Below are 24,856 nucleotides of genomic sequence, written 5' to 3'. Positions count from 1 at the left end.
CCCCACCCGGTGCCTGCGGCTGCCCCGGGGCCGGGCGCGGTCCGGGCGGGGGAAGCGGCGCCGGGGGCGGCCCGGCCGCAGGCAGCCTCGAGGGCCTCGCCCTGCGGCCGCGGGGCCCGCCCGGGGAAGGGGGGGGGGGGGGGAGGCGGCACCGCCACGCGGCGCCCCCGGGAGCGGCCGGGCTCGGCCCAGCGCAGGGCGGGCGCCGCCGCCCCTCACTAAAGATGGCGCCGGGGCAGGCGGGGCCGCCGCCCGACCGCGCGTGCGCCCCCCCCGCCCGCCAAAGCGCGGGCCGCGCGGCGCGCAGGCGCGGTGCCGTCGGGCCGAGGAGCGGGGGACGCCGCGCGCCTGCGCGGGGCGGCGGCGCCTGCGCGGTGCCGAGGGCGGGGCGGCTCCGCGCCTGCGCAGCGGCGGCCCGCGGTCCCGGCGCAAGATGGCGGCGGCGGGGCGGGCGAGGCGGAGGTGGGGCGGCGGCGGGAAGCGCGGCGGTGCGCGGAGCCTGCAGCCCCCGGCCTCACGCCCAGGTAAGCGGCGCTCCCGCGGGGCCGCGCGGCCGGATAGGGGGCGGCAGGGGGCGGCGGGCGGCGCGGGGCGGGCGAGGCGGGCGGTGCGGGCCCGCGGCCGCCATCTTAGAGCGCGGCCGCTGCCGCCGCCCGGCCCGGCCCGGCCCGGCCCCTCCGCTCCGCTCCGCTCCGCCCGGCGCGGGGCTCCCGCCGCTGCCGCCGCGCCTGCGCGCCCCGGCGGCCCCTCCCCCGCCCTCCCGTCCCGTCTCCGTAACGGCCCCCTGTCTCCGCAGCGGCCCCCGCGGGCCAGGCGCGGGACGCCCCGCTATGAGGATGCGGCCCCGAGGCGCCAGCGGCCAGCACGGAGCGACGGCCCCGCGTCCCGGCAGGCAGCCCGCCCCCGTAAGTACCGCCCGGCCCCGGCTCCTCCCGCCCGGCCCGCACAGGCGCCGCCGGGTCGGCATCGCCGCCGCTCCGCACCCGCTCGGCCCCCGGCTGCCCGCCGGGCCCGGCCCGTCAGCGCCAAAGGGAGGGCGGCCCCGGGGCTGCAGCGGCGCCTAGTGCCCGGCGGAGGCGGCCCCTCGGTGCCCGGTGCGCTCGCCGCCTCCCCGCGGGGGCTCCGGGTGCCGCTCGGCCCCGGCCCCGGGCAGCCGGGCGCTCGGACGGGAGAAGCGCCGGCGGCAGGCGGCAGCGCCCCGTCCCCAGCCCCGCGACGCAGCCTCGGTGCTGGGCTGAGGGAAGAAGTCGCCGTGTCCCCGCTGGCTGCTGCTGCTCGCCTTTGTCTGCGTCTGCCGTCGTCCGGTGTGACAGCCTGCTTTGCTGAAGCGAATACAAGTAACGGGCCTGTTCGCTGTACAGCTCTGCCTCGTGTCTTCTTCCACCTCGCTGTGGTCTCTGGTCGTGCTGCTGCTCTAGGCTGTAAGCTCTCTGGGCAGGGACGGTGCTGTGCTGTGTCCGTGAAGCACTGTATGCCTCGCTGCCGGTATGAGCACAATGCCGTAACCACCACAAAGTGATTGCTCCGGGTCCCTCTCGCTGTCTAAGACACAACAATAGTTACATAAAAGCAGAGCTCCTCCTGTCAGGATTCTGTTACTTGGCTTTAGTCCTTTTCACAGAGCTTAAGGATGCTTGCATTTAATGCTCATCAACGTTGATAAAGTGCTACAGCTTCTTATCACCTTCCCCTCCTCTACTTTATCCGTAAATGGGAGAAGGCAAAAACTACAAGCCCTGTCTGTCAGCTGTTTTGAGCTATTGGTGGTAAAAAAACCACTGGCAAGTCACTGCACATGGTGTGTGATCTCCAGTCTAGGAAGATCTTGATACCCGGTACTGTCTGTAACTTCTTAAAATACGTGCTTGGCTCGCTCCGGGAGGTCCGGCCCCATCAGTACCGATCCGTTGTAATGTGTTGTCTGTGTGATGTGCGAGACACATTGACAGCTGCGTGTGTAAATAGGTTTTAAGGAGGGCTAAACACAGCTGTGAAAAGTTTGTGACACGTGAAACACACAACAAGGCTCACGACGTGCAGCCCTGGGACCCTCGGGCTCTGGGGAAGTGTCGTGCACCCAGTGCCTGTGACGTGGGTCTGAGCCTTGTCTCGAGGTGGCTGGGCTAACTGCTGCCTGTGTGGCAGCCAGCTGAAGTGTGCCTGCAGGGGTCACGGCGGGGCTGGAGTTCAGGAGGAAGTGTCAGTAAACAAATGTTGTGCAACACCCATAAGTGAGGTGATTAAACGTACGGGGTTGTGTTGGCACGGTCTGTGTAGCAGATGCTTTCGCCTGTGGACTTGGACGTGGCTATCTCCGTAGTTCTGAGCGGAGGCTGCCACTCCAGGTTTCTGCTGTACCCTGCACCTTTCCTTGCTTACCCGTGAGGGAAGGACGGAAACATCTTCCAAGACGTTGGAAGGATCAAGTGTTCCTCAGCCCTGCCGTGCGTCACGCTGATCTCGCTGTCAGTGCTATAGACAACCTACCAGGTCCCTGCTAATTCCTGATCGTTGTCAGCTCCTAACATTCTGCACTTCTGAAATGGCTAGTGGAGTTTTTTTGGATGGGATGGGGAGTAAGGATGAATAAATTCAAAATAATTCAGTGCACGAACCAAACCAGAAGTTTTACTTAAGAGGTGAAACACAAGGAAGCCTCCTGCTGGTGCTGTTATTCAGACCCGTTAAAAACACACTGAGTACAAGACTGTGCTCCTGCAGCCCTGACTGACGTGCAGGTGGCCTCCACAGGCCAGAATAGAGTCGAGTAACAGAAGGTAGCCAGTAGTTATTTAAAACGCCTTGTTTCCCCCGGTTTGTTGCCAGTGCATTTAGGGTTGCCAGAGAGCAGCGATCTGTGGTGATTGACTCAACAGTGCTGATTCAGAAACTTCCCTGGGGGAAGAGGGGTGAATAAGAGAGGAGAAACCTGGCTGTTCTTCTACAGCTGGGAATGTTAAATGATGATTAAGAGAAGCTTTACCGTTTCAACAGACTTTATTTTGTATAGCTGTTGTTATGCAAATGAGAAAATACCAAAGGCTAAAATAGCCTGGCTGAGGTCTGACAGTTAGTCTGGGTCTGGAAGGTACGGAGGAGAACAACTCAGGAGCTCCTCACTCCTAGCCTGTGGTTCTGTGAGCCACCACAGTTGTTATTAGTGAAGCACTGGGGTTGTTTTATATAGCAGAAGGATTTTAACGAATGCCTTTAGTTTAAATTACGTGCAGTTATGTGTGTGTAAATACTGATTTTAACTATCCAAGGATAACAGGGCAGGTATGGATAGCATTGCCGGCATGTTAGAGGGTGGTAGATGTTCACAGAAGAGTCTATTTTATTTCTTAAGCGTTCAGTCCTGCTGAATGAAATGACATGCTGCACGTCTAGGAGAGATCTAGCTGGAAGAGGAGAATTTTCAGTGCTGTCCGTAAGAGCTTCCTTAGCATTCAAAGCTCAGCATTCCTTACAGCGAGCTGTACCTCGTGGAGCAGGTATTTCTCAGGACTTAACTGTTGTTTGTACTGGTTCGAGTCATGTTTTATTGCGAGAATGAACTTAAGCTGTTACAGCTGAGTGGGCCAAGTGAATCTGGGATCCTTCCTGCTGTAACACGGACTTCTTGTGTATTTGTTCTAGTGTGGTTGCTGAGAAATGGCCAATGAGAATCACGGAAGCCCTGCGGAGGAAGCATCTCTAATGAGTCACTCACCTGGCACTTCCAACCAGAACCAGCCCAGCTCCCCCAAACCGATGCGACTGGTGCAGGACCTCCCAGGTACTGGTTGTGCTCCTGACAAGGCCGGGCACGGAGTTCTGAAGGGCCTGGGTAGCAGGGGAGGGAAGGTGGAACGGGGCTGCCAAGAGAGTTGGGAGCGCTGCGTGTTTCAGAGCGTGCTGTGATAGTAATGGGGACGTGAGGAGTAGGGCTGCTTTTCAGCACTGGTCTTGTCCTGACTCCTCCTGTCCTCTCAGATGAGCTGGTGCAGGCTGGCTGGGAGAAGTGCTGGAGCAAACGGGAGAATCGCCCTTACTACTTCAACCGCTTCACCAACCAGTCTCTGTGGGAAATGCCTGTTCTGGGACAGCATGATGTCATTGTAAGTAACCACTTACCTCAAGAGGTTGTGCCAATACTGCGGTATTCTGCTGGGATTTGAGATTACCTGTGTGGGAGGGCCCTCTTTACCTTCAGAGCTCTTCTCCAAGTCCAGCGTCTGGCTTGGTTCTGACAAAACATTCCTCATTCAGGTGCCTGCTCTGATAGTGCTGTTGCAGGCGTAGTACACTGCTCAAAGAATACTCAACCTGGGAGACTTGCGTAGAATTTTTCTCATCTAAGTCTTGAACTAAAAACCAAACCAAATAAACCATACAGACACAAGTGTAGAAGAGAATTTTTCAGCTTTCTGCAGGTGTATTAGTATCCTTATTTCTGTCCACTTGGGAGCTGGTGGCAGTGGCAAGGGAAGTTAAGAAGTTTTATTGCCTTTGGTACTCTGCGGTGGCAGCTGGTGAACTAATAAGTACTGTTGTTGTTTGCACACTCTTAGTCAGACCCTCTGGGATTGAATGCGGCTCCTATGCCACTGGAAGGTGGAATGGTAGAGACCTCCGTGGACAGCAGGCAAAGGAAGAGGAGATTCTCTGAGGAGGTTCCCCCGAGTGGCAACAGTATGAAAAAGTCCAAGGTGGGTCTGGTGTTGTGAGATGAATGCTTAAGGATGTCGTTCAAACTGAAACCTAGAGGGTCTGGAACTTGCAGCTGTTTTTCTGAACTGCGCAAGATCAGGCCACTGTAGTATAACCCAACCTGTAACAGTTCACGCTCCAGAATTACAGAATTACAAAAGTGGAAGCAGACTCAGGTCCGGCTCATTTGCCATTTCTCTTACAGCCTGAGATGGAGTGTGGGAGTTGAGAGATACCATGTTTCTCAGTCATAACCTGTTAGCTTGTATGTCCGTATTAACTTATGCTAAGTGCAGGCAGAATATGCTCTAGCAATCCACTGGGTATCCTGAGATGTGTCGTTAGGTATGCTGGGATGCTTCCCTTTTACCTTTCTCTGTGGGGCAGTAATTCATCTTCTGCGTGCCCAGGTGGATGTTCCGGGGAACCCAGCCGCTCAGCCAGTCCCCATCTCTCCCAGTATTCCAGGAACCTCTGTTTTGAAGGCATGGTGCGTTTCACCTGAAGATAAACAGCAGGCGGCTCTTCTACGACCAACTGAGTGAGTTATATCCATTTGTCTTCTGTTCTTGGTAGTAGGTTAGAGGCGGCTGATTTTCTAAATGCCTTTGAAGAAGAACCTGAGGGACGTGACATTCTCCCGTGTCTTTGCAAGGAATCTTGATAGTTTGATTTCCTGGTTGGTAAAACTGCCCCAGGAAGCATCTTTAGAAGTAATATTTGATAATTAGCCAGTGATCTGACCATCAGGTTGACGTTTTTTTTCCTGCCATAGAGTATACTGGGACCTGGATATTCAGACAAATGCAGTGATTAAGCAGAGGGCACCATCTGAAGTGCTCTCTCCACACCCCGAGGTGGAGCTGCTTCGATCCCAGCTCATTCTCAAGCTGCGGCAACACTATCGTGAGCTCTGCCAGCAGCGAGAAGGTAAGTTCCTGTTGCGCTCCCCTTCTTTGTCTTCGCAATCCTGCAGTACCTTGGTGTTCTTCCGTCTGGTTCACATCTGTCTCTTTCCTGTGGTTTCCTCTTTTTGCGATGGTTTTATTCTCTTTGACATTGTTTTAAGGTTGTAAACTTATTAAGCTGACCTCAAGTGTTGATTCTTGTCAGAGCTTCTGGGCATCTCTTTATCGTATTGATTTGACCCTTTTTCTGTGCTTCTCCAGGGATTGACCCCCCAAGGGAGTCTTTTAACCGCTGGATGTTGGAGAGGAAGGTGGTTGATAAAGGCACAGACCCTCTTTTACCGAGTGACTGCGAGCCAGTAGTGTCTCCTTCCATGTTCAGAGAAATCATGAATGACATTCCCATCAGGTACTGTTGAAAGACAGGACAACTTTCTGGGTTGTTCTTTTCTTGGGCTAGTCCAGTGATTTACCTGCTGCGGTTTTCTGCTTTCATATTTCACTTTCACTGATGAAGTGGTTAAGGTGCCGTTTATATAAATTTTGGGAACTGGATCTGGCCTTCATGGCAGCTGTGAAACTGATGCGTGTGAATTTATGCTTGCCTCAGGCTATCCAGAATCAAGTTCCGGGAAGAAGCCAAGAGACTGCTCTTCAAGTATGCTGAGGCTGCAAAACGGCTTATTGAATCCAGGTGGGGGTTCCTCTTGCAGCGCTGTCACTTTCAGAGATGAGAAAAAGTTTATAGGAACTTGTAGGAGGAGCTACAGCGTCCCGCCTTATTCTGGATAGGTCGTTATCTTACAGGGGAAAAGCAAGGTTAAGAACACATGGAAGAAAAACGGTAGTGCTGGAGCCATCTTTTGCTAGTGATGTTATCGTGAAATCAGACGTTGGGAAGCTGTGAATGTTTGCAGAGATGAGCAAGAATCTGTGTAACACTAAATATGGAATGCCTTCTGTCATTTATTCCTGAGATAATACAAGAGTACTTGGGCCTTACTGATAGTAAAGAGAAACAAACTTAGCCTGCTATTTTATTACACCACGTATAATTTTTCTGAAGAGTCCTGCCACAGGACAGAATTGAGGAAGATAGCCTAGTGGGGAAAAACCAAAGCTTGTTAACAGGGTAGTTTTATTGAAGTCGCAAGCTCTTAACAGTGGCTGCATTTGGAAATGAGAGGCAGGATGAAAATGGGCCATTTCTCTCGTAGATAAATCCGTTATCTGCCTTTCCCGTCACAGAGAGGACAGCAGACAGCTAGCTGCACTGTGTCCTGGCAGGAGCGTGGCAGTCCGTAGTCAGATGTCTGGAAGAACTTTCTGTGGGAGGCCTGGAGGGGAGTGAGGAGCTAGGGCCCTGAGGACGTGTCAGCAGCTGTGTTCCCCCGCTGATGAAACACTGTTGTGGTAGCGTGGATATATTGCCACGCACCTCTGGGTTAAATTTCACTTGTCTGTTTTGTGCAGGAGTGCATCACCAGACAGCAGGAAAGTGGTGAAATGGAATGTGGAGGACACCTTCAGCTGGCTGCGACGGGACCATTCTGCTTCCAAGGAGGATTACATGGTCAGTGTCCCTCCTGTGCAGCTGCGCGCAGCGAGCCTAGGGACAGATGGGGCGTTCAGGGCCAGACAAAGGTGCTTGAGAAGGCTGCGATTGCTTTCCTCTGATTTGTGAAGTGGAAGTGGCAAAGGCATGGAGATCTGCATACCTCCGGAGAGTGAGGTGGTGCGTGAGGTGGTGCGTTGTGCAAGGGACTCTTCTGATTATGCAGGACCGACTGGAGCACTTACGCAAGCAGTGTGGGCCCCATGTGTCTGCTGCAGCAAAGGACTCTGTTGAAGGCATCTGCAGTAAGATTTACTACATATCCCTTGAATACGTCAAGCGCATCCGGGAGAAGCATCTTGCCATCCTCAAAGAGAACAATATATCTGGTACACAGTAAACCTTTTTCTTACTCCTTGGTCCTTGCTTCCTTCATCACTACCATTCTTTAACCCTCCCTTTTGCCTTTGAGTCTTAGCTCTCCTCAGACATGCTCCCTCCAGATCCCAGTGCCTGCCTTTTGCTGCTTGTTCTTGCTGCCTGTCTTCCCACCTGATTGTGATTCCTTCTAGCTGAACTTTCCTGTGAGCTCTTTTTTTCTCTGCCAAAGCTAAGGCTAAGTTGCTGTCCAAAATAGTTAACCACAAGGTGGCAGAAAGGCTCCTTTGCCTCCTGCACTTGACAGCCTGGGAATGTTTACTGGTTTTTAGAATGAGTTTGGGGCAAACCGAAATAGCAATAACGACAAGGAAACTGTTTTACTCATCCAGAACGTGCCTTACGATGCTGGTATGGTTGTGTACAGTCTGCAGGTCTCCTGTGTTACAGGTGGAGAAATACTGTGAAATGGATCCTCTGTGCTCCGGCAGCGTGTGATAGGATTAATTTTGGGAATCAGCTCTGATCTTAGGTGGCTGCCTGCATGATGTGTGTGAAGGGCCACCACTGTGTTCTGGGGGGGACCACTCTGCTCTTTTAGCTTTACTTCTGTCACTGCGTGTTTTGAGGTGGAAGGAAGATCTGTTCCGGATGTCCTTGGATTCTAATGGACTGCCTTGATCTTTATTCTCTGTAGCTGAGATAGAAGCTCCTGAAGTCCAGGACAGGCTTGTGTACTGTTACCCAGTGCGACTGGCCATCCCCTCCCCACCACTCCCCAGTGTGGAAATGCACATGGAAAACAATGTGGCATGTGTGCGGTACAAGGGGGAAATGGTGAAAGTGAGCCGCAACTACTTCAGCAAGCTGGTAAGGGCTGGCTGCAGGCCTGTGCGACTGTCGTTGCAAGTTGCTCTTTGCCGAGAGCTTCCGTTTCTCCTTTTCCTCTGAGCGGAGGGACTGTGCGGCAGGACAGAGTGCTGACCTGGTGGGGGCTGCCTGATACTGCCCTGGTAGTAGCAGACATGAGCACAGCTTCCTTCTGCTTAGTCAGGGTCAGCCTTCTGCTGGGAGTACTTAAAAGGCGTTGCGTGTGTGCTTTGGGTTCATGCTGTGTTGCAAGAATGGTTCTCACAACAAGGCTGCCCGTGCTGAGAGACACTTGCTGATGTGTTGCATTCATGCATGCTAGTAAATAGCTTGCGGTTCGTTCCCATGGTAAAAGCAGATGTGCTGAAAAACCTTCGTGCAGAGCCCCACCTGCTCCTTTGTACATCGCTGTCCCCCCTCGTGCCGTGACGTGTTCGTGTGCTGGCTGTCCTACCTTTGCGGTGCTGTTGGTTTTTAACGGCTGGGCTTTCTCTTCCAGTGGCTTCTCTATCGGTACAGTTGCATTGATGACTCTGGCTTTGAAAAGTTTCTGCCCAGGGTTTGGTGCCTTCTCCGTCGATACCAGGTACTGTCTCATCACAGTTGTGCGTCAAAAAGCCCTAGTAATAGTGGGGACTTGCTGTCGTTATTCTGGGAGGTCCACGACTCTGGGAGCCGGGTACAAAACAAGGCTTACGTGGGGGCTGTTGTCTGCTCCCGTTGTTGTGAGGTAGGAGTGTAGTCTGGGGAGCAGTTGTGATCTTGAGGGAAGACCTTGGTGGGGATGAAGATAAATTGTTACAAAAACCTTCAGTAGTTCATGGCATTGCCGTGAGGACTAACTGAAGGTTCGTGGGGAGTCTGTGTAAAAACTGACACTTGCTTTGTGGGGCCTGAGTTAGAGAAAGTATCTAAAGAGCGTTCTTGGGTACATGCAGGGGACCTGCACGAATTTGAGAAAGGATGAGGAGGCCCTGCATACCTAGAGGAGTGGGTGCATGGACATGTGGCCCTTGGTCTGTGTTCAGTGAAGGGAACAGAAGGAACAGCAAGTGCAGGCACTTCTCACCGGGATTTGCTCTCCTCAGATGATGTTTGGTGTGGGCCTGTATGAAGGAACTGGCCTGCAGGGGGCACTGCCCGTGCACGTCTTTGAAGCCCTCCACAAGCTCTTTGGAGTGAGTTTTGAATGCTTTGCCTCGCCTCTGAATTGCTATTTTAAACAGTACTGTTCGGCCTTCTTGGATACAGACGGGTATTTTGGATCCAGGGGGTGAGTCTTATGTTACAGTGCCCTTTGCCATGTGTCTGTGTGGGTGCGTGCGTGTGTGCGGTGCGAGGGTTCCGGACAGGCTGACGGCTCCGGGAGCTCGTGGCAGTAGCTGGTTGTGTGGTGCCTGCGCAGAAGGATGTGTGCTTTGGGCCTGCGGAAAGGCAACGAGTGGACCTGGATTGCCCGTGGGGCAACCAGGAGTGTGCCGCTGGTCTGGTTAGAGGTGTCTGGTCCCGACACGGTGCGCTTTGTGAGTCTGGCAGCGCTTGCCCTTGTTCTGGTGAATGGGAGAACTGAGCCCTGAAGCAGTCAGCTTGGATCCGCAGTCAGCCCTCAGCGACTGCAGATGGGCTACGTCCCCGGTGACGGTTCTGTTATTCAGAAGTGGCAGGCCTCATGCTGCTGGGAATTCAGGCCTTCTGAGAGCATGAGTGTCGTTTCTGAGGAAATGGCTGCTTTTGAAGGTATGAAAATTAGAATTCTAGCCTCTCTGACAGGGATCTTCGCCTTTTTCCTCTAGCCCGTGCCTGGATTTCTTCCCTATAAGTGGGTCTTTTGAGGCAAATCCTCCATTCTGCGAGGAGCTGATGGATGCCATGGTCTCTCACTTTGAGGTATGTTCACTCACCCGTGTTGTTATTCTGAATGGAGCTGTGCAGTGCTCTGCTCCCCACTGCTCCTGTACCCTCATAACAGGGCTGTTACTCAGAAGGCAAAGGGTTGTGACTGCTGCTGTACTGCTCTGGAAGCAGAAATGTTTCTTTCTTGTAGAAGTCATTAGGCATGTCTTTGCTTAACTGGGGCTAAGATTGTTTTCTTGTTGGACTAGAAATTGCTGGAGAGCTCCAGTGAGCCCCTCTCCTTCATTGTCTTCATCCCTGAGTGGAGGGACCCTCCTACACCAGCCCTGACCCGCATGGAGCAGAGCAAGTTCAAGCGGCACCAGCTCATCCTGTCAGCCTTCGATCACGAATACCGCAGTGGGTCTCAGCACGTCTGCAAAAAGTAGGCTTTTCTCTGGGGTCCTTCTGGGAATGCGTTTCTGATGAGCAGCCTCTTAGGAGAGCCGTGTGACAGGAACATCCTATCCCAAGTGGAAATCAATGGAAAGTAGGGAAAAGGCAAGGAAAAATGCAATGCGTAATCATCCTGGATTTTAAAGAGAGGTGTTGTGGAATCCAGAGTGTTGTGGATTTTCACACTCATTTGATGACTGCTGAGGTGTTTCACTAACTAAAAAACTTGTGAGTGAGGTATTCCTTTGGTACAAGTCCAGTCTGAACGGTTCATCCCCTGCGGTGCTGTGGTGATCACCTGTGTCCCTCTACCAACTCCCCACTCCGGTGAGCCGCAGCCGAGTAGGATTTCCTGGGCTACCAAACGCCGTAGTGCCTCGGTAGTTCAGCATCGCTCCGAAGGAAGCAGAAGGAGCAGTCAGGATCTTGGTCCTCAGTGGGGCAAGCCGGCCCTTGGTCTGCTGCTTAAGCAACAAGTTCAAGACACAGCTTGTTTAAGCAACAAGTACTTAAATGCTAAGTTTTCTGTGTCTGGTTAGGATTGCTGAGAGGTTCATTATCTCACTGAGTGTTTCAGGGACAGCAGTGTCCTGGTGCACATGCGGGCCAGGGAGCTGCTTGGCTCAGTGCCTCTCCTCTGAAACTTGGTGAGCCTCTGCCTTCACTGCAGTCTGCTTCCTCTTTGTCTCATAACAGTGAAGGACAGGGAGGAAAAGTTGTCCTAAAAACTACACAGAGGAAGAGGAGAGGCAGGTGCTAGGAAGAGTGTTCCCCTGTAGTTGTGTGACTTCTTGGCAGGTGGGCCAGCGAGAGATGCTGAGCGCCTGTTGTCTTTTCTCACAGAGAGGAGATGTACTACAAGGCCGTGCACAACACCGCCGTCCTCTTCCTGCAGAACAGCGCGGGCTTTGCCAAGTGGGAGCCCACGCCGGAACGGCTGCAGGAGCTCGTTGCGGCCTACAAGCATTCGGGCCGGACCCTCAGCTCCTCGTCCTCGTCCTCCTCGTCCTCCTCGTCCTCCTCCGCAGACAAGGAGCGGGAGCTGGGCCGCGAGCAAAGCAGCAGCCGGGAGACTAATGCCAACTGAGGTGCAGAGGTGAGAGGCAGCAGGGAGGCGCCGGCGGCCCCGAGGAGGCTCGCCAGGGCAGGCGGAGAGACTGCTGGCTGCGCAGCACCGGCCCGGGGGACTCTTGCCCAGCAGCTCCACGGCACCCGCCTTCCCCTGCGAACTGCACGCTGCCCGCGCCCGGCAGCGCCGCGGAGCGCCCGGCCCCCGGCCGGGAGAGGAGCTGGGCTGCAGCCACGCCGCAGGGCGAGGGAGCCACGCGTGGGCGGCAGGAGGAGCGGGCGGCCCCTTCGCCGCCCGAGCACGGACGAAGGGGCAGCCGGAGCTGGGACGCGCGCACGGGCGGAAGGACGGACGACGGGCGGCCGGAGGGACGGCCGTGGCGAGCGCTCGGCGCGTGGCGCCGCGCCTGGAGGGGCCCCGGCAGCCGGCCACAGCCCGGCGCGGGCAGGAGGAGCGCGGGCAGAGCGCGGGGGCTCCCGCGGCCGGACTGGCACCAGCACAGCTCCGTGTCCATAGTGTAAATAGTTCTGTCCGTGGCGCCCGTGCTCCTCGCAGGGCTGCTCCCATCGCACCCGCGTTTCTTTTCCACATGTGTGAGTCCCGTGTTCGCCGACGCTGTGTTCCCGTATAGGAGAGGAGCGGAGGAGAGGAGTTCTTTGGTGTGTAAAGACGTCTTTGCAGCTGTTTTGTAGTCGTTGTGGTTTTTATGCGGAGCCTCCGGGCTGTATTTAACCTCCTTGGGTTTTGTTTTGTAAGGATTAATTTAACACCGCTAACCATTTTATTACTTTTATCAAGAAGAGCAAAGTCTATTTTTGATTTCCGTTTCCTAGTTCTTAGGAACATTAAAAACCAGCATACAGCTCTGCCCCGTGTCAGTGACTTTCCTCGTGTGTCAGTGACTTTCCTCGTCTGTCAGCCGTGGGTCTGTGGTCAGCCCCTGCCCTTGCCTCAGTCTCGCTCTGGTTGAACAATAGAAAAATGTTTTGGGTTCTTCTTTTTATTTCGGAACTCGTACTTTGAATCTCTCTGCCAAATTGATACAATTACAGTACACTAGAAAAATACTGACTTCTCTGGCAGACGTGTAGCATTTTGCCCAGAACATTAAGTGTTAGGAGGTACATTGACTAACAAGACAAATGTGATGGTCATGAAAATATGGGTGGCTTTGCCCAAATATTAAAAGACAACAAATGCCACAATGAGGGAAGGGCTGTGGTGGGTGTTGTGGTGGCACAGAAAATCCGTAACTGAGATCAGCTCCAGATCACACACAGCGGAAGGGAGGCAGGTTTTCATGGACTTGAAAGAACTGAGGTGCCATCCTCTCGTATCTTTGTATACCCGGAGGAACAGCAGCAGGACTTGTGCAGTGTAGAGAAGCCGTAGGCCTTGGAGAAGGGGACTTATGGCACGGAGAGGAGGAGAGGCTCAGTCAAGGGCCCGAGTAAAGGCAGCTGAAGCCCACAGCGGCCTGAGGTGGGGAGGTAGGTGGAGGTGGCAGAGTCAGGTAACAGAAGCAGAGGGAGGTGGCACCGGATGGAGACAGTTTTAAAGATTGTTCTTGCCTGAGCCAGCGAGCCAATGGAGACAAATCACAAATATCTGGCCAGAGACGAGCAGTTCTTCAGGAGAGATCACCGCCATCAGCCGTTCGCACTACTGTAGGCTCGTGAGATCTGGTGGAAAGGGGCCCCTCGAGGTTTGTTGTGCAGCCATCCCACGTGGGTTCACCACCAGCACTGGGTCAGGCTGATGTGGTTTCAGCGGGCTGCTGAAAGCATCCGAGGACAGAGGTGGCACAGCCTCTGGGTGACCTGATCGGGGCTGCCCTGCCCGTCGGTGATTTTTCTTTCCTAAGGACAGCCTGAGTCTCCTAAAACAATCTGGCTGTTACCTCTTGATTCACTGTCTGCCACAGTGAAGGGTTCAGCTTCGTCTTCTCTGTATCAGCCCTCCAAGAAACCAGCAGCTGTTAATTTCCCTCTGCCTCCTCAGCAGGCAGAAGGAGCCTGGTTCCCTCACAGGAGAAGTGCAGGCAGAGCCTGGGGGCTCCTGTGGCCAGACCGGCACCGGCAGCTCAAGGCAGCGGTCGCTCTCCGATCCAGCTTTTCTGGGGCTTGGGATTTTCACAGCTTTAAACCTAGAGGCTCTCTGCATTTGAACAGGCTGTAAACAGCAGTCCTCCCTACGTGGGTCTTGGGCTCCCAGAGGAAAACGGTACTGGTGTGAGTTGTCTCTGCCTGGAAGTCGTGTAATCCTGTACCCTTGGGACTGCCTTCTCCCAGGTAGGCCTCAGCACGGATCAAACAGCACTCCGTTTGTTAAAAACCAAGGTGAGGCAGTGCCACGAACTCGGGGTCTGCACCGTGCCCCGTGTCCCTCCAGCTGAGCACCAGCGTGCTCGGGGCCAGCGCTGCAGAGGCAGCCCAGGCCTGGCCCTGCATCACTGCCCAGCTCAGTCCTTGCATCCCCGCAGCTCACCAGGGCGCTTTCAACGACAGTGAGATCGTTGACCTCCTGTAATGACACTCAGGGACAGTTGGGAACTCCAGCTGAGAAAGAAGCAGCTTGTAACACGTTTTTTTCCCCTTTTGTTCACTATATTGACCCAAGGCAAGCTGTTCCTGAAGCGCCGGTGAGCAGCGACACACATTGATGCTGGAAAGCGTCAGCGGCTTCTTGATCTATGTCATCAGTGCAGAAGGAGGAGTCCTTTGTCTTCCTCCCCCAGGTGGTGGCCAATTACATCACTAAGTATTTAATTGCAGTGTCCTACTGCTCTCACAGTGGAGATGCACGTGACTTGTGACCGTGACATGTCACCTTGTGTGGCTTCCTCTCTAGAATACCTCGTTCACCCAGACAAAGCAAAAAGCGTGGGTAGAAATGGGGCGTCAGGGCTGAGCACTGCTGCTAGGCCGATGGGCTCTCTCGTTTCGGACGCTTCCCTTCAGCAAGTGGAGGGACCCGCGAGCCCTGCCCTGCGCACCTCTGGCCTCCCGCAGCTGCCTGAGCGCGGCCAGGCTGCAGGGAGCCCGCGGGGTCCTGCGGGAGCCCCCGGCCGCAGGTGGGGCCGAGGACAAGCGGCAGGTTGTGTTGGCGGGGCTGGGCCCCGTCCCGTGGGGCAGCAGAACCGGCCGGTGCTGGCACCCGAGCAGCCCTGGTGCCAGGAGGGGGCACGTTGCCCACCGAGCTGCGGCCGGGGCCGTCCTGCAGCGCCTGCCGCTGCTCACCGCCCGGACGGGTCTGCGGCAAGGGCAGAGAGAGCAGGAGCCCGAGGCTGGGCAGAGCCAAGGCCGTGCCCCCGGCTGACCGAGAGCTGCGGTGACGGGGGCAAGGCCCCAGCTGGGAAGGGGCAGGAGGCTGGAGCAGGACCGGGGAGGATGAGCTCGGGGTGGTCCTGTTCTCCTGAAGCAAGCTCTTTCAAACTCTGCCAGACTTTGACCCCTTGAACTAAAACTGCCCTCGCTAAGCTCTGCCTCCCAGCCCCGCACGCTGCTCCGGCCCGAGCAGTTTGTGCAGACCAAAGCCGGCGATCCAGCACTGCCTCGCCGCAGAGTGTGGGCAGTGATTCCCTGAGCAGCTCGCAGGAGCCCAATGAAAAAGGCAGAGCCTTGCATGGAGAAAATAAAATATTTTTCTCTGTAGTCAGCGTGGGTAGGGCAGCCTGAGCACTGAGGAGGCTGAGAGCAACCGCAGCGTGACCGTGACACGGAAGAGGCCAGACCCCCGAGCAGGGCCTGGGCTTGTTCCCAGCTCGCCCCTTGCTGTGTGCGTGGCAGCAGGCGCTGCCCGGCGCGAGGCCGGTGGCCGTCCCCTCCTGGCTGGCGGCGCGGTGCCCGAGGCCACTTCGCTCCCAGGGGCTGAGTGGGGGCGGCCCCAGGGACCCCCGTAGCAGCAGCCCTCTCCTGGGGGCTGGGGGCTGAGGGTCCCCAGGGGCAGCCCCCGGCAGGGAAGGAGCAGCGGGATGCCGGCAGCCGCACGGCCCCGTTCCCGGTCCTGCTGCAGCCCAGGGGGGCTCGGGGACCCCCTGCCCCGGGGGGCTCAGCATCAGCCCAGCGCCGGCCCCGCCGAGCATCCGCCTCCCGCTCCGCGTTGCCAGGCCAACGCTGCGGAGGATGCGGAGGATGCTGGCGGTCCCTGCGCCTGGGCAGCCTCCGCAGCGTGGCGGGCAGCGCGCCCCTCGCCTCTCCATGGGGTGCGTGCCGCCGCCGGCACCCTGCCTGCCTCCACGGGCAGGGCTGCAGCCCCCGCATGGCCGGGGACCGACCCCCTGCTGCATCCCCCCCGGGAGCCCCGGGACAGGACGCAGGTAGGGGAGGGCGCGGGAGCCTCCCGGGGGAGGTGGCGGGGGGGGGGGGCTGAAGGGCAGGGGTCCCTGCACAGCCTGTGTCTGCGGCCAGCCCTGCCCTGGGGATGGGGGGGGACCTGTGGGTGAGGGGGGGGCGAGCTGCACTGAGGACCCTGGAACCCCACCCTGCGGTGCGGGGGGGCTCCAGAGCCAGCTCCCAGCCCCCAGGAAAGACCTTCCCTCCCTGTCTGGGCGCGGGGGCTGCAGAGGGGGCGAGCCCCAGCGCAGGCGGCACCAGCTGTGGTGAGAGCTGGGACGAGCCGGCCCTGGGGGGGGGCTGCCGCTGGTGCTCCGGCCCCCCTGCCGCAGACCCCCAGAGGCCGAGCCGGCCCCTGTCTGCGGGGCGCGGCAGGGCCTAGGGACCTGCCCCGGCGTGCAGCTCACGGGGCTCCCCTGTCCCCTCAGCCCCCGTCAGGCCCCCCGGCACCATGACCCACACGGACGGCACGCGGGGCAGCTCCCAGCCGCCGGTGCTCGCGGCCCACGAGCTGGAGTGCCAGATCTGCTACAGCCGCTACGACGCCCGCGCCCGCAGACCCAAGCTGCTCCGCTGCGGCCACCGCCTCTGCGCCAGGTGCCTGCGCAAGATGGTGGCGCTGGGGGACGCGTCGCCCCGCCGGCTCTGCTGCCCCTTCTGCCGCCGGCAGAGCCCGGTGCCCGGCGGGGACGCGCAGTGGCTGCAGGACGACAGCGAGGGGCTGGCGTGCCGTGAGCGGGCCCAGAAGCGGGGCCCCGCCGCAACCCCCGAGGTCCTGCTCTGCCCCAGCGTGCTGGAGCCCCTGGCGGAGCCCTCGCCCAGCTCCGACTGCCTGGTCGTCACCATCCTGGAGGTGCCTGAGGACGTGGTGCCGCCCGAGGGGCTGGGTGGGCTGGACGTGGTGCAGCTCTACCGCCCCAGCAGCCCGGACGTGCTGCCCAGCCGCGGCCCCGCGCCCAAGGGCCGCTCGTGGACGTGGCGAGCCGCCCCCCGCTGCCTGCTGGGCACGCTCTGCCTCCTCTACTGCAGCTCCCTGCCCTTCGGCATCTACCTCCTGCTCACTGAGCACCACAGCCTGGGCGCTGCACTGGTCAGCCTCCTGCCCGCCTCCCTCCTCCTCTGCATCTCCTACAGCCTCTGCCAGTGCCTGTGCCGGGAGGTTTTTGCCTTCCCCCCGTCCTGACCCTGCGGGGCCGGGCCCCGCGGCCGGGCCACGGAGGCTTGGGGCACCTTGGAGCATCGTCCCTCGGCGTGGGTGCTGCCGCCCCGCGGCTGCCAAGAGATGGGTGCTGAGTGTGGAGGTGTGCCTGGCCCCAGGGCCAGCGGGAGATGCCGGGCGCGTGTCATCTCCCTGCGCAGAGAGGAGATGTACTACAAGGCCGTGCACAACACCGCCGTCCTCTTCCTGCAGAACAGCGCGGGCTTTGCCAAGTGGGAGCCCACGCCGGAACGGCTGCAGGAGCTCGTTGCGGCCTACAAGCATTCGGGCCGGACCCTCAGCTCCTCGTCCTCGTCCTCCTCGTCCTCCTCGTCCTCCTCCGCAGACAAGGAGCGGGAGCTGGGCCGCGAGCAAAGCAGCAGCCGGGAGACTAATGCCAACTGAGGTGCAGAGGTGAGAGGCAGCAGGGAGGCGCCGGCGGCCCCGAGGAGGCTCGCCAGGGCAGGCGGAGAGACTGCTGGCTGCGCAGCACCGGCCCGGGGGACTCTTGCCCAGCAGCTCCACGGCACCCGCCTTCCCCTGCGAACTGCACGCTGCCCGCGCCCGGCAGCGCCGCGGAGCGCCCGGCCCCCGGCCGGGAGAGGAGCTGGGCTGCAGCCACGCCGCAGGGCGAGGGAGCCACGCGTGGGCGGCAGGAGGAGCGGGCGGCCCCTTCGCCGCCCGAGCACGGACGAAGGGGCAGCCGGAGCTGCGACGCGCGCACGGGCGGAAGGACGGACGACGGGCGGCCGGAGGGACGGCCGTGGCGAGCGCTCGGCGCGTGGCGCCGCGCCTGGAAGGGGCCCCGGCAGCCGGCCGCAGCCCGGCGCGGGCAGGAGGAGCGCGGGCAGAGCGCGGGGGCTCCCGCGGCCGGACTGGCACCAGCACAGCTCCGTGTCCATAGTGTAAATAGTTCTGTCCGTGGCGCCCGTGCTCCTCGCAGGGCTGCTCCCATCGCACCCGCGTTTCTTTTCCACATGTGTGAGTCCCGTGTTCGCCGACGCTGTGTTCCCGTATAGGAGAGGAGCGGAGGAGAGGAGTTCTTTGGTGTGTAAAGACGTCTTTGCAGCTGTTTTGTAGTCGTTGTGGTTTTTATGCGGAGCCTCCGGGCTGTATTTAACCTCCTTGGGTTTTGTTTTGTAAGGATTAATTTAACACCGCTAACCATTTTATTACTTTTATCAAGAAGAGCAAAGTCTATTTTTGATTTCCGTTTCCCAGTTCATAGGAGCTATAACAGCCAGCACACAGCCCTGCCCCGTGTCCGTGCCTTTCCAGGGCCTGCGCTCCCCTCTCCCCACCCCTGCCAGGCCCCCCCAGCCCCACCTGCTCGCCCTGGAGCTGCCCCCAGCTGCCTCCTGGAGCTTGGCAGGGACCTGGGGAACCCTGCGGGGCTGAGCTCGGCACAGTCCACAAGTGAGGCTGCGCTGACCTCTCCCTCCCGTATCCCTTGTGCGTGGTGGCTCCGTGTGCCCCGTTATGTGGCACAGCGCACCCGCTCCCCACAGCCCGCACCTGAGCCCAGCCCCTCGGTGGTCCCAGGACACCTGGGACCGGGGAGGAAGGCACTGAAGTGCCGGGAGGTGCCATGGCTCTTCCTCCCCCAGGGGCTGGGGTGCAGGAGGGGCCGGCTCCGGGCAGCACAGGGGGGCTGTGTGGGGCAGAGGGGCTGGGGCAGCCGGGGCAGGGTCCGAGCTGCATGCCCATTCACTGGCACTGCACGCCCTGGTGCAGCCTGACCCCAGGGGCAGGAGGGACCGAGCCCCCCCCCCTACTCCTGCCCCGGCAGTGCCGCAGTTCCCCCGCTCTCTCCGGGGCCAGACGCCACCATTGCCGCCACGCTCCAGATCTTGGGTTTCTGCAGCCGCTCGCCCTGCCCCGGGCCCGGCCCCGCAGTGGGGCTGCTGCCACAGCCATCCTGCACGGGGCCGGGGCTGGAGCCGGGGGGAGTTCCTCTCAGAGCCCCCTCGCCCTCGCTGTCCTCGCTGTCGGAGGTGCCGTGCGCTGCCCAGCCCGCCTTGTTCTCCTTCTTGAGGCGCCGCCGGGCGTTGGCGAACCAGGTGGAGACCTGCGTGAGGCTCATCCGGCTGACCATGGCCAGCATCACCTTCTCGCCCTTGCTGGGGTAGGGGTTCCTGGGGTGCTGGGCCAGCCAGGCCTTCAGCGCCCCGGTGCTCTCCCGCGCCGTGGTCGCCTTCACGCGCCCCGGCTCCACGGGCAGGGGCTGCCGGCAGCAGGGGGGGCAGAGCCCGGTCCTGGGCAGCAGCCCCTGGGGCACGGCACAGGCTGGTGGGACCTGGGGGCACGGAGGTGTTGCTGCGGGGGGGGGGAAGGGGCCACAGAGGTGGGGGTCTTGGGGCGGGGGCCTTGGCCCTTCCCGCTCAGGCTGGGGCAGGGCCAGATCCTGCACATTCCCCCCCCCCCCCCCCCTCCCCTGCCCAGCACCGCACACCCCAAGGTGCCGGGGGCAGCAGGGTGCGGGGCTGCGGCACCACCAGGACAGCGGCTCCCCAGCCTCAGCCCCCACCGGGGAGGGGGTCCCCTGGCCCAGCCCCTGGGAGCTGCTGGGCATCACTTACCGAGGGCGCCAGGAGGCTCAGGGGGGGCAGCAGCAGGTTGTAGCCGGCCAGCATGGGGCAGGGGCAGGGCAGCAGGGCTGGTGGGGGCCCCTGCAGGGCTCCCCACGGCCCCCTGCAGCCCCCCGGCTCTTGGCCTGGGCTCCCCTCTCCCTGAGGAGCTGCCATGCTGCGGGAGCAGAGCCGGGGAGCTGCTGCGGGGCGTTTTATATCGGTCTGGGGGCTGCGGTGACGGGCAGCTGATTAGGGGGTATTAGCGCTCTGGCAGCGCCTGTTAAAGCAGCAGCACGGATCTGGGGCAGCGCCTGGCACCCGCCTCGCCCCCCGCACCGGCTCCCGTCGGGCAGGGGCTGGCACGGCACAGCTGCGCCGCGTGGCCACCGGCAGCCAGGATGTGCCTAGCACCCACAGCAGGACCCAGGCACCCCCCGGCCCTGTGCAGAGCCCCCACGAGCAGGGGCGCTGCCTGGGGCCGTGCCACCTGGCCCCACGAGTGGCCGTGGCCCCACGGGAACGGCGCACACAGGGACGCCAGGCGCGGGGACGCGGTGCACACGGAGCTTTACTGCAGAGCCAGCCAGCGTCCGGCCCCAACTTCGTGCCTGACCCCCGAGCCCCCCACCACGCCGTGGGGCCGGGTCTGGGCTAGCGGGAGAACTTGCGGACGGCCCGGTAGGACGCGGGCGGTGCGAGGAGCTGCGCCGGGGCTCGCTCTTCCTCTGGCTCCGCAAGGTCCTCGGCCGAGCCCCAGCGGCGCCGCGCCTGCCCGCCGGCCTTGGGCAGCAGCAGGCAGGCCAGGCGCCGGTTCCGGCCGCGCTCACCCCGGCCCGAGGGCAGCTCTGGGGCCAAGCCCATCAGCATCAGCAAGACTCCCCCCCCCCCCCCCCCCCCCCCCCCACCCTTGCATGGTCCCTGGGACAGTGCAGCTCCTGCAGCCCCATCCTGTGGCCCCCACACCCCTGCCTGTGCCCCCACCAGGACCCCGAACACCCCCGGCCCCCGTTCCCCCAGGACCCACAGCATCCCCACCTGTGTGTCTCCCATCTTCCCAAACACCTCCCCAGCCCTGTCCCCCCCAACCCCAGTCCCCCCCATGCCCCCATCTCATCCCACACCAGAGGACTCCCCGCCAGCCGGGCGGGCTCTTACGGGGGGTGTCGGGGTCCCCGTCCAGCGTCCCCGCAGAGCCCAGGTAGTGCCCGGCCAGGTGCCCGCTGTAGTCCCGCAGGTTCTGCTTGGCCCCTGCAGGAGAGATGCTTGAGCCACCGCTCAGGGCCAGTCCCAGAGGGCCCCAGGGTAGTGCTGACACCGTGACCCTGCTGGGACCTGGGGGGGCCGAGAGCCCCAGGCGTGGGCTGGGGGCCTCAGGCAGGGCCCTCACCGAAGCGCTCGATGAGCAGGTCCACGATCTGGCGGTGCCCGTGGAGCGCGGCGATGTGCAGGGGGGTGTAGCCCTGGGGGACACCAGGCCCCGGGGGGGGGGGTACGGGGCTGTGCCGTGGCCCCCAGCACCGCCTGCTCCCAGGAGGAGAGACCAAAGCCCCCCACCACACACCCTCCTGGGTCACCCTGCTGCTGCCACCACCCTGCCAGGGACGCCCATTCCCACCGCCCTGGGGACGCCCCGGCCCCTTCCCAGGGCACCCCCCGCACCCCCCATCCGGGGCCAGTCCTGCAGCGCGTCCGTCCGTCCAGCCGAGCATACTCACGCCCTGCCCGAGGGAGAGAGCTGCTGTGGGGGCAGAGCCGGGCACCACGTGCGATGTGCTCAGCACCCCCCGGCCCGGCAGCGACCGCCAGCCGGGGCCTGTACTCACGTGCTGGATGCGGCACGGCCGGGGCAGGGGAGGAGAGGCACCGTCAGCACGGGGGTGCCTCAGCCCCCGGCACCAGCCCCCTCGTGCCGCGTGCCCCACTCACCGCTCTCATGTTGATGTCAGCCCCAGCATCCACGAGCATCGCGGCCATGTCCTCCTTGCCGTGCTTTGCTGCCCAGTGCAACGCGGTCTGGGGGGCAGGTGGGAGCGGGGTGCAGGGCCAGGGGGCAGCAGGACGGGGGGCATGGGATGGGTGAGCGGGGGGCTCCCCCGTCCGCCCCCAGCCTGCTCAGCCCCGCCAGGGCCAGCTCCGGGGCAGTGTGAGGCCAAGAAGGACTCGGACTTACAAACTGCACGGGGCAGGGCGGGAGCCACAGTGGAGGGGGCAGCGGTGGGCAGAGGGACGTCGGCTGCAGCCACTGAAGGAAACGCACCCTCCCCTCCCGGCCCCACGGCCTCCCCCAGTCCCTGGCTCCCCCAGTGCCCCGTCCCCCCCCATGGCCCCTGGCCTCCCATACCCGTTCCCTTGTGGACGCTGCCCTCTCCCCACCGCACTGTCAGCCCCACAGCCCCTGTCACCCCTCCTGGCCCCTTAGAACTCCTGGCCCCCTCCCTCCCCACAGCACCCCCATCCCACGGTCCCACACACCCATCCCTCCCACGGCCCCATTCCCTCCATGGCCCCACGTGCCTCCAGACCCCGTCCTCCTCCCCGTGACCTTGTCCCACCACCCTGGCCCCTTCCTGCATCTCCCCCATGCCCGCAGCAGCCCCACGCCCCCACTCACCCCCTGGGCACCACGGCGGCAGCGGCGCAGCGGTGGGGGGGGGGAGAGGCAGGGGTCAGTGCCGGGGGTGTGGGGGGCAGGATGGGGCGCAGCGATGCCGTGCACCACAGCCTGTCCCATCCCAGGGCAGCTGCGGTGCCCCAGGGTGCCCATCAACCCCCCCAGCCCTAGGGTGAGGGGCTGGGGGCTCCGGGGCCGCGCTGGGCGCCCCGCACTCACCGAGGTGAAGTCCTGCAGGACGGGGTGGGGGGGCAGGAGGCGCGGGTCAGCCCCGCAGCCCCAGCCCCGCAGCCGAGCTCAGCCCGGACCCCCCCCGCAGCACGCACCTTCTTGGTGGCCAGGGCGGGCTCCTGCTGCAGGAGGTGGCTCAGGACGGGCAGGTCCCCGCCGGCTGCTCCCTGCAGCCATTCCTTCTCCACTGGGTCCAGCTGCAGACGGAAACCTTCAGCAGCGCTCCCCGGGGCACCCAGCTCCCGGCGAGCCCCAGGCCCCGGCCCAGCACTCACGGCCACGGGGCTGGCGCCCACGCTGCTGCCCCCATCCTCGGATGCCTCCCTGGCGTCCTGCTCGCTGTCCTCCTCGCCCGGCTCTGGCTGCGGGTCAGGGCAGTGCCAGCCCGCGGGGCTCTGGCCCAGGCACAGCAGGGGAAGCGGGGGGCTCGGTGAGGGGCCGCGCTCGCATGGGCATCCCCAAGCCCCAGTGTGGCCGTGGGAGCAGGGGGAGCCCCAGGAACAGCAGGGCCACAGCCCTCACACCCGTGCCGCAGCCCGTGGGGCGCCTGCAGCCCTGCTCCCCCTGCTCACCGCCGCGCTGAAGTCCGTCACCAGGATCTGGGGGGGGACAGCCCCGAGGGCCTCAGCCCCCGCTGGGGAGCCCTGGCACAGAGCCACGGTGTCCGGCGCTGCCGTGCTCGGAGGCAGCCCGCCTGCGGCGCCGTGTCCTTGGCACTCGGCACGGCTCGGCCTGCGGGGCAGGGCGCAGGGTCAGCAGCGAGCACGGGGCACCGCAGCCGCCGACACCGGGCTGCGCCCCAGCCCAGCTGCCTCCGGGCCGCCCTGCGCCCTGCTCCGTCACCCTGCAGCCATCGCCCTGCTCCCTGCAGGGCCCGGGGCCCTCGCTCAGTGCTCCCGCCCGCGCTGCGCTCCCACTGCCGAGTTAGGAAACAGTTAACGCCTCCCTGCCTCGGCCCTTGTGCAAGAGGCAACCGCTGGCAGGAGGCCGCAGCTGGATTCCTGTCGGGAGGGACGGAAGGGAAGGGGAAGGGGAAGGGGAAGGGGAAGGGGCCCTGCTGCTGCCCCGGGAGCCTTTGTCTGGTTGGGGCCCGGCCCCACAGGCTCCGGGGCCGGTGGGGGGGGCACGCAGCAGTGCGGGGTCCCTGGAGCCCCCCGAGCCGCCCGACTCCTGCTCCGCGCCACCCGCCCAGACGGATTATCCCACAGGTTGTATCCGTCGTTAAATACCGACTAATAACGCTCTCAGGATATTAAATATGTAACAAACCCGCTTAGCACTGTCCGGGGACGGGAAGGAGAAGGTCACTGGGGCTAATGAGCCCCGCAGCCCCCTGCTCCCTGCAGGCCTGTGGTGACAGCGGGAGCTGCGGGGCCGAGGTGCCCCGCGCCAGCTCCCACCCAGGCCCCGAGCCCCCTCTGCACCCCGTGGCCAAGCCCCAGCAGCACCCGCGGCCCCACGAGCAGCCCCCACGAGCCTGGCGCCCCGGCCCGTCCACCCCAGCCCCGGCCCGTCCCCACCTCGGGCTGGTCCCGTGCTCTCCGGCCGCCCCAGACACGGACGCCAGGACGCCTGCGCCGCTGCCGGGAGGGGACGGCGGGGCCGGACAGCCGGGGTGGACGGGGAACCAGCCGGGGCCCCCACGCTGCTGCCCCAGCCCCGTAACCTTGTCCCCACGGGACTCCGCCAGCCCTAATCAGCACAGCGGCGCTGCGGATCCGCTTTATTAGATAATGGGGCTGTAATCTAGGAAAGCGCCTGTGGATTGCTGCGGCGTTAACCCCGCGCTGCACAGCTGGACGGGGAGGGCCGTGGCCAACCCCACACAGCTGGCGGGCACGGCCAAACCCGGACGGAGCTGCAGGCAGCCGGCACCAGCCGCTCACAGGTACGGCCGCAGGGCGATGCGAGCACGGCCGGACGCAGCCCCAGCAGGGACAGGGCAGGGCCGTGGTGGGGCACTGCCAGCCCGTGGGCAGCGACCGCTGGCCACCAGGAGCCTGGCTGCCCGGCTCGGCAGGAGGGATGGCACGCAGCTCTGCGGGGCCGCGGACCAGCAGGGGGCTGCCCGGCCCCCCCAGCAGGGAGCAGCGCTGCTGGCAGGGGCAGCGGAGCCCAGGCACTGCCTGCAGGTGCTGGCTGTAGCGTGAG

At 61.9% G+C, this 24,856-nt stretch overlaps 4 protein-coding genes across 11 annotated transcripts; 2 read left to right on the top strand and 2 right to left on the bottom strand.

Annotated features, from left to right (window-relative positions):
- The first annotated feature begins 367 nt into the window (after positions 1–367).
- Positions 368–12,629, top strand: PCIF1 (phosphorylated CTD interacting factor 1). Of its 2 annotated transcripts, XM_066978477.1 has the most exons (17): positions 368–524; positions 797–905; positions 3,640–3,778; positions 3,976–4,100; positions 4,554–4,691; positions 5,103–5,233; positions 5,468–5,622; positions 5,862–6,009; positions 6,211–6,294; positions 7,074–7,173; positions 7,382–7,544; positions 8,231–8,403; positions 8,903–8,989; positions 9,492–9,676; positions 10,197–10,290; positions 10,506–10,681; positions 11,536–12,629. In XM_066978477.1, exons 3-17 carry the CDS (start codon positions 3,655–3,657, stop codon positions 11,777–11,779), a joined length of 2,127 nt encoding a protein of 708 aa, XP_066834578.1. In that variant the 5' UTR covers positions 368–524; positions 797–905; positions 3,640–3,654; the 3' UTR covers positions 11,780–12,629. The 2 variants fall into 2 exon arrangements, with proteins under 2 accessions (XP_066834578.1, XP_066834579.1); XM_066978478.1 differs by lacking the exon at positions 797–905 and having other exon boundaries at positions 506–524.
- Positions 12,630–12,771: 142 nt separating this feature from the next.
- On the top strand, positions 12,772–17,455 carry LOC125180434 (E3 ubiquitin-protein ligase RNF182-like). Its single transcript, XM_048050622.2, has 2 exons — positions 12,772–16,079; positions 16,524–17,455. Exons 1-2 carry the CDS (start codon positions 16,022–16,024, stop codon positions 17,276–17,278), a joined length of 813 nt encoding a protein of 270 aa, XP_047906579.2. The 5' UTR covers positions 12,772–16,021; the 3' UTR covers positions 17,279–17,455.
- Positions 17,456–18,253: 798 nt separating this feature from the next.
- On the bottom strand, positions 18,254–20,262 carry LOC136786511 (iroquois-class homeodomain protein IRX-5-like). Its single transcript, XM_066978490.1, has 2 exons — positions 19,873–20,262; positions 18,254–19,589 (listed from the first exon to the last, which is right to left on the bottom strand). Exons 1-2 carry the CDS (start codon positions 20,035–20,037, stop codon positions 19,065–19,067), a joined length of 690 nt encoding a protein of 229 aa, XP_066834591.1. The 5' UTR covers positions 20,038–20,262; the 3' UTR covers positions 18,254–19,064.
- Positions 20,263–20,413: 151 nt separating this feature from the next.
- LOC125180432 (ankyrin repeat domain-containing protein SOWAHA-like) lies at positions 20,414–24,428 on the bottom strand. Of its 7 annotated transcripts, XM_066978488.1 has the most exons (11): positions 23,549–23,925; positions 23,278–23,437; positions 22,981–23,100; positions 22,801–22,902; positions 22,694–22,705; positions 22,034–22,477; positions 21,790–21,876; positions 21,579–21,689; positions 21,251–21,323; positions 21,019–21,111; positions 20,414–20,708 (listed from the first exon to the last, which is right to left on the bottom strand). In XM_066978488.1, exons 7-11 carry the CDS (start codon positions 21,835–21,837, stop codon positions 20,515–20,517), a joined length of 519 nt encoding a protein of 172 aa, XP_066834589.1. In that variant the 5' UTR covers positions 21,838–21,876; positions 22,034–22,477; positions 22,694–22,705; positions 22,801–22,902; positions 22,981–23,100; positions 23,278–23,437; positions 23,549–23,925; the 3' UTR covers positions 20,414–20,514. The 7 variants fall into 7 exon arrangements, 6 of the variants coding, with proteins under 6 accessions (XP_066834589.1, XP_066834586.1, XP_066834587.1 ...); XM_066978485.1 differs by lacking the exon at positions 23,549–23,925 and adding an exon at positions 24,226–24,428 and having other exon boundaries at positions 21,251–21,689; XM_066978486.1 differs by lacking the exon at positions 23,549–23,925 and adding an exon at positions 23,975–24,139 and having other exon boundaries at positions 21,251–21,689.
- Positions 24,429–24,856: the final 428 nt, after the last annotated feature.

This window comes from Anser cygnoides, chromosome 16 (genome assembly GCF_040182565.1).
Source record: "Anser cygnoides isolate HZ-2024a breed goose chromosome 16, Taihu_goose_T2T_genome, whole genome shotgun sequence".
NCBI classification, from domain to species: Eukaryota; Metazoa; Chordata; class Aves; order Anseriformes; family Anatidae; genus Anser; species Anser cygnoides.
This window is presented reverse-complemented; position numbering and strand designations above follow the sequence as displayed.

Bases quoted from the DNA above. Each gene is read 5' to 3' on its own strand.
- LOC125180434 (XM_048050622.2), top strand. From the start codon at position 16,022: ATGGCCGGGGACCGACCCCCTGCTGCATCCCCCCCGGGAGCCCCGGGA. The intron at 16,080-16,523 runs GTAGGGGAGGGC...CTGTCCCCTCAG, and splicing joins AGCCCCGGGACAGGACGCAG to CCCCCGTCAGGCCCCCCGGC.
- LOC125180432 (XM_066978485.1), bottom strand. From the start codon at position 21,837: ATGGCCGCGATGCTCGTGGATGCTGGGGCTGACATCAACATGAGAGCG. The intron at 21,690-21,789 runs GTGAGTGGGGCA...TGCCGCATCCAG, and splicing joins CTGACATCAACATGAGAGCG to CACGTGAGTACAGGCCCCGG. The intron at 20,709-21,018 runs GTAAGAGCCCGC...GCTTGGCCCCAG, and splicing joins CGGGGACCCCGACACCCCCC to AGCTGCCCTCGGGCCGGGGT.
- PCIF1 (XM_066978477.1), top strand. From the start codon at position 3,655: ATGGCCAATGAGAATCACGGAAGCCCTGCGGAGGAAGCATCTCTAATG. The intron at 4,101-4,553 runs GTAAGTAACCAC...GCACACTCTTAG, and splicing joins TGGGACAGCATGATGTCATT to TCAGACCCTCTGGGATTGAA. The intron at 10,291-10,505 runs GTATGTTCACTC...TTGTTGGACTAG, and splicing joins CCATGGTCTCTCACTTTGAG to AAATTGCTGGAGAGCTCCAG.
- LOC136786511 (XM_066978490.1), bottom strand. From the start codon at position 20,037: ATGGCAGCTCCTCAGGGAGAGGGGAGCCCAGGCCAAGAGCCGGGGGGC. The intron at 19,590-19,872 runs GTAAGTGATGCC...CCGTGCCCCCAG, and splicing joins TGAGCCTCCTGGCGCCCTCG to GTCCCACCAGCCTGTGCCGT.